Here is a 3,090-nt window from a genome sequence, read left to right as displayed (position 1 = left end):
GTGTGTGAGTGTGAGTGTGAGTGTGAGTGAGACAGCGCGCGAGAGAGAGAGGGAGAGAGAGAGAGAGAGAGAGAGAGAGACTGGTGTTGGAGTGCCCCTAAACACAAAACCCCCTTCAGCATGTATAGCACAATTATATAGGTGCACACTTAGACACAAATGCACACATACACACTCAATCTTTCTCTTCTCTCTCTCTCTCTCTCTCCCTCCCTCTCTCTCTCTCTCTCTCACACACACACACACACACACACACACACACAGAGCTCTCCCACCTCTTACCTTTTTTAATGACAGAGTGGTCGAGGATGCCCAGGGCTGATCCTTCCTCCATTCCCTGTGTCAGACAGACAGACAGTCACTATCATTTATCCACCGGCCTCACGGCCAAAGCACACACCTACACACACTTATGCACACACTTGCACACACACACACACACACACACACACACACACAGCTTTTTGCTCTCAGGCCAAAGCAAGATGGAAGGTCCAGCGTTAGGTTTTCACTCGCAGCACATATGAACACTATCCATAGCTGAGTAAATAATAAAATCGGTTACTCTTATTCGATTTAGATGCTCTGTGCAGAATAGAAAGATGGGAAATTATGGAAGTTATGACACAGTTATTCATATTTCTACACATGTATTTTTGCCATTTAATGTTTTAAATTTTCAGAATCATATAAAAGCATATTTTTACATTGTTTATGAGCCCAGTGTTTGGTTCTTAAATCATTTTTTGTGCAAAAAAAAAAGTTGCCTTTTAAATTTTAAATGCAAGAAATAATCCACTTATTCACTAAATATGGAATTAAATTAAAGAAAAACTGTCACAATTTACCCTGTTTCAAATAACTAAAGAGCAGTTTATTTATTGTATTTTTCCAATGTAACAATGTGACAAATGTAACAATTCATAATATGTGAAGACGACTTTTTTTTAAATCCTCAACTATAGGCATATTTAGGAGAATTTAAATGTTAAAAGAAGAAAATTTGATTAAATAATGATCAAAAACAGCCACCTAAATAATTCGATTTCTTTCATTCGCTAAGGATGAAATAGTCGTGTAGGGCGATTCTCGGATGTCTCCCTTTTGTGTTGAATTTATAAGAGGATTCAAACGCGGAGGATATAATCCATTAATCAAATAAAGGTCCTTGTCAAGTGGGAGCGTTTAACAGTAACATGCCCGGGTTGACTCCTTGCCTGGCGCTTCTCTCAAACGTTTCTTTTCTATTAATGACCGTGCACATCAATTGGTCTCGGTATGTTTTTTTTTCTTTGCGAGGAGGCAACAAACAGCGTCTGCAGCTGCACCTGCTGCAGGGAAGCTGACTGCTCAATAAACCATAGAAACTATTCTTCTCACCAAAAAAAAAAAAAACTTGCAGAAGGCAAAAGGCTGCAGGATCACTTTGTCTTTGTGCGAGACATCGGATAATACTGCGTGAATGTCCTGACGAATAATAAGACGGGCAAATGTCACTAAATAAACGGTATTTTTTTGGGAACTCAAATCTTAAAATCTCCAAAAACTATTATATATTTTCGTATAATTTATGTGATTTATAAGACTTCCCCTTATAGTAGGAATTATAGATTAAGCTCAACTAAAATTTTACATTACTCGAAACACATCTTTGTTTTTAAAAATTCTTAAAAACGACAAATCATGTTAGAGAAAGACGCATTCAACAGGCCACATAAAATCCACACCTGACGAATAGAAACGCAGTCATCTAATATGTTTTTATACATGAATTTAGAACAAAATGTAAAGAAAAAACATAAACAATTCCTGCTAATATTCTGCAGAAATTAACATTTTAAACCTGACATCTCACTCAAACAATAAAGAAGGCATTTTTTTAAAAAATCTGTTTCATTTTGTCTGTAGAAAGCGACGCACAATTGCTTTCTTTCATATTTAAATATCAGACACCAAAATCGCTACTGTGAATTTTTATGGGAAATACATATAAAATAAGCTAAATGTGTGCAGGAGTTTTGTTTAAATAAATAATTGCATTAACATAAAAGAAGAAGATAGAAGGTAAGTTACCATTCCAAATTAATGAAAATGATTATTAATGTGTAGTATCTGTTAATTAAAAGTGGTTCCTTAAAAATCTATTCGATTAATGTGAGCTATTTCATCATGAATTGTATCGTTTGAAGGAAAAGAAGATAAATTGCCTTCGGGGCCTGTTGCAAACATCCACGTCTTTTTAAGAACAGGAGATAATTTCGCAATTATTTTCCATGATATAGGGTTATTATAACAGAATTGGAATAGAAAAAAATGACAATTAATTAAAGAGATTTTGTTTAAAAAGAGTTAATGTTTGTGCGCACTTGATTGAGTGACTTTTACGCACGGTCTTCCCAGTGCGCAGCGCCAAAGCAACCAAGCCATAGAAAGCCAAAAATAAATAAAGTCACCTGAAGATCCTCCAGGCCGTGATGTCCCAGGTGCATCCCGAGAGGACCGTCCCCGAGAGCGGCAGCGCCTTCCCCGAGCCCGTGCAGCAGCCGGGGGACAGCTGGATACTCCCGCCGGGGGTCGAGGCTCAGAGCCCGGTGCGACTGTGAAAGGAGTCCCCCGTCGTCGGAGCGCGACCTCTGCGAGTGCCACGCCGCTTGCTGATGCTGATGGATGGAGTTGATGGAGGGGTAGGGGTCTGACAGGTGGGAATATGAGTCCTGGCTCTGGGAGTATGGCAGGGAGGACTGGGGGTAGGGGGGAGGGAAGTACGGAGGCTGGAAGTCAGAGGCCGGAGTGTGGCAGAGCGGGGGAGCCGAGGAGTAGGCAGCCTGGTTCAGGGAGGACAGCTGGGAGAGGCGCCCACTCGGCGAAGAGCCGCTTAGTCCGTCTGCGCGGTCCTGCAGAAAATTAAAAAGTTTGCTTCATGTCAGGAAGCCCTCATCAGACTGTTTCTCCCAAATGTGTGATACGAGACTATTGTATCAAATGTCAGACTCCAAAAGTTAGGAGCTCCGGGAAATTTTTAAAGTGAGAAAATTTGGAATTGAAATCTTCCCAGTGCGCAGCGCCAAAGCAACCAAGCCATAGAAAGCC

The 3,090-nt window shown here is 40.4% G+C and overlaps 1 protein-coding gene across 1 annotated transcript; it reads right to left on the bottom strand.

Moving 5' to 3' along the window:
* Positions 1-282: 282 nt before the first annotated feature.
* On the bottom strand, positions 283-2,894 carry LOC121937751 (transcription factor AP-2-epsilon-like; the record flags this gene model as incomplete). Its single annotated transcript, XM_042481071.1, has 2 exons — positions 283-337; positions 2,454-2,894. Coding segments are annotated over 2 exons (496 nt in total), but the record flags the coding sequence as incomplete, so codon positions are not given.
* Positions 2,895-3,090: the final 196 nt, after the last annotated feature.

Source organism: Plectropomus leopardus, unplaced genomic scaffold (assembly GCF_008729295.1).
Source record: "Plectropomus leopardus isolate mb unplaced genomic scaffold, YSFRI_Pleo_2.0 unplaced_scaffold27367, whole genome shotgun sequence".
Classification (NCBI taxonomy): Eukaryota; Metazoa; Chordata; class Actinopteri; order Perciformes; family Serranidae; genus Plectropomus; species Plectropomus leopardus.
The sequence above is the reverse complement of the archived record's forward strand: the minus strand, read 5'-3'. Positions and strand labels throughout refer to the sequence as shown.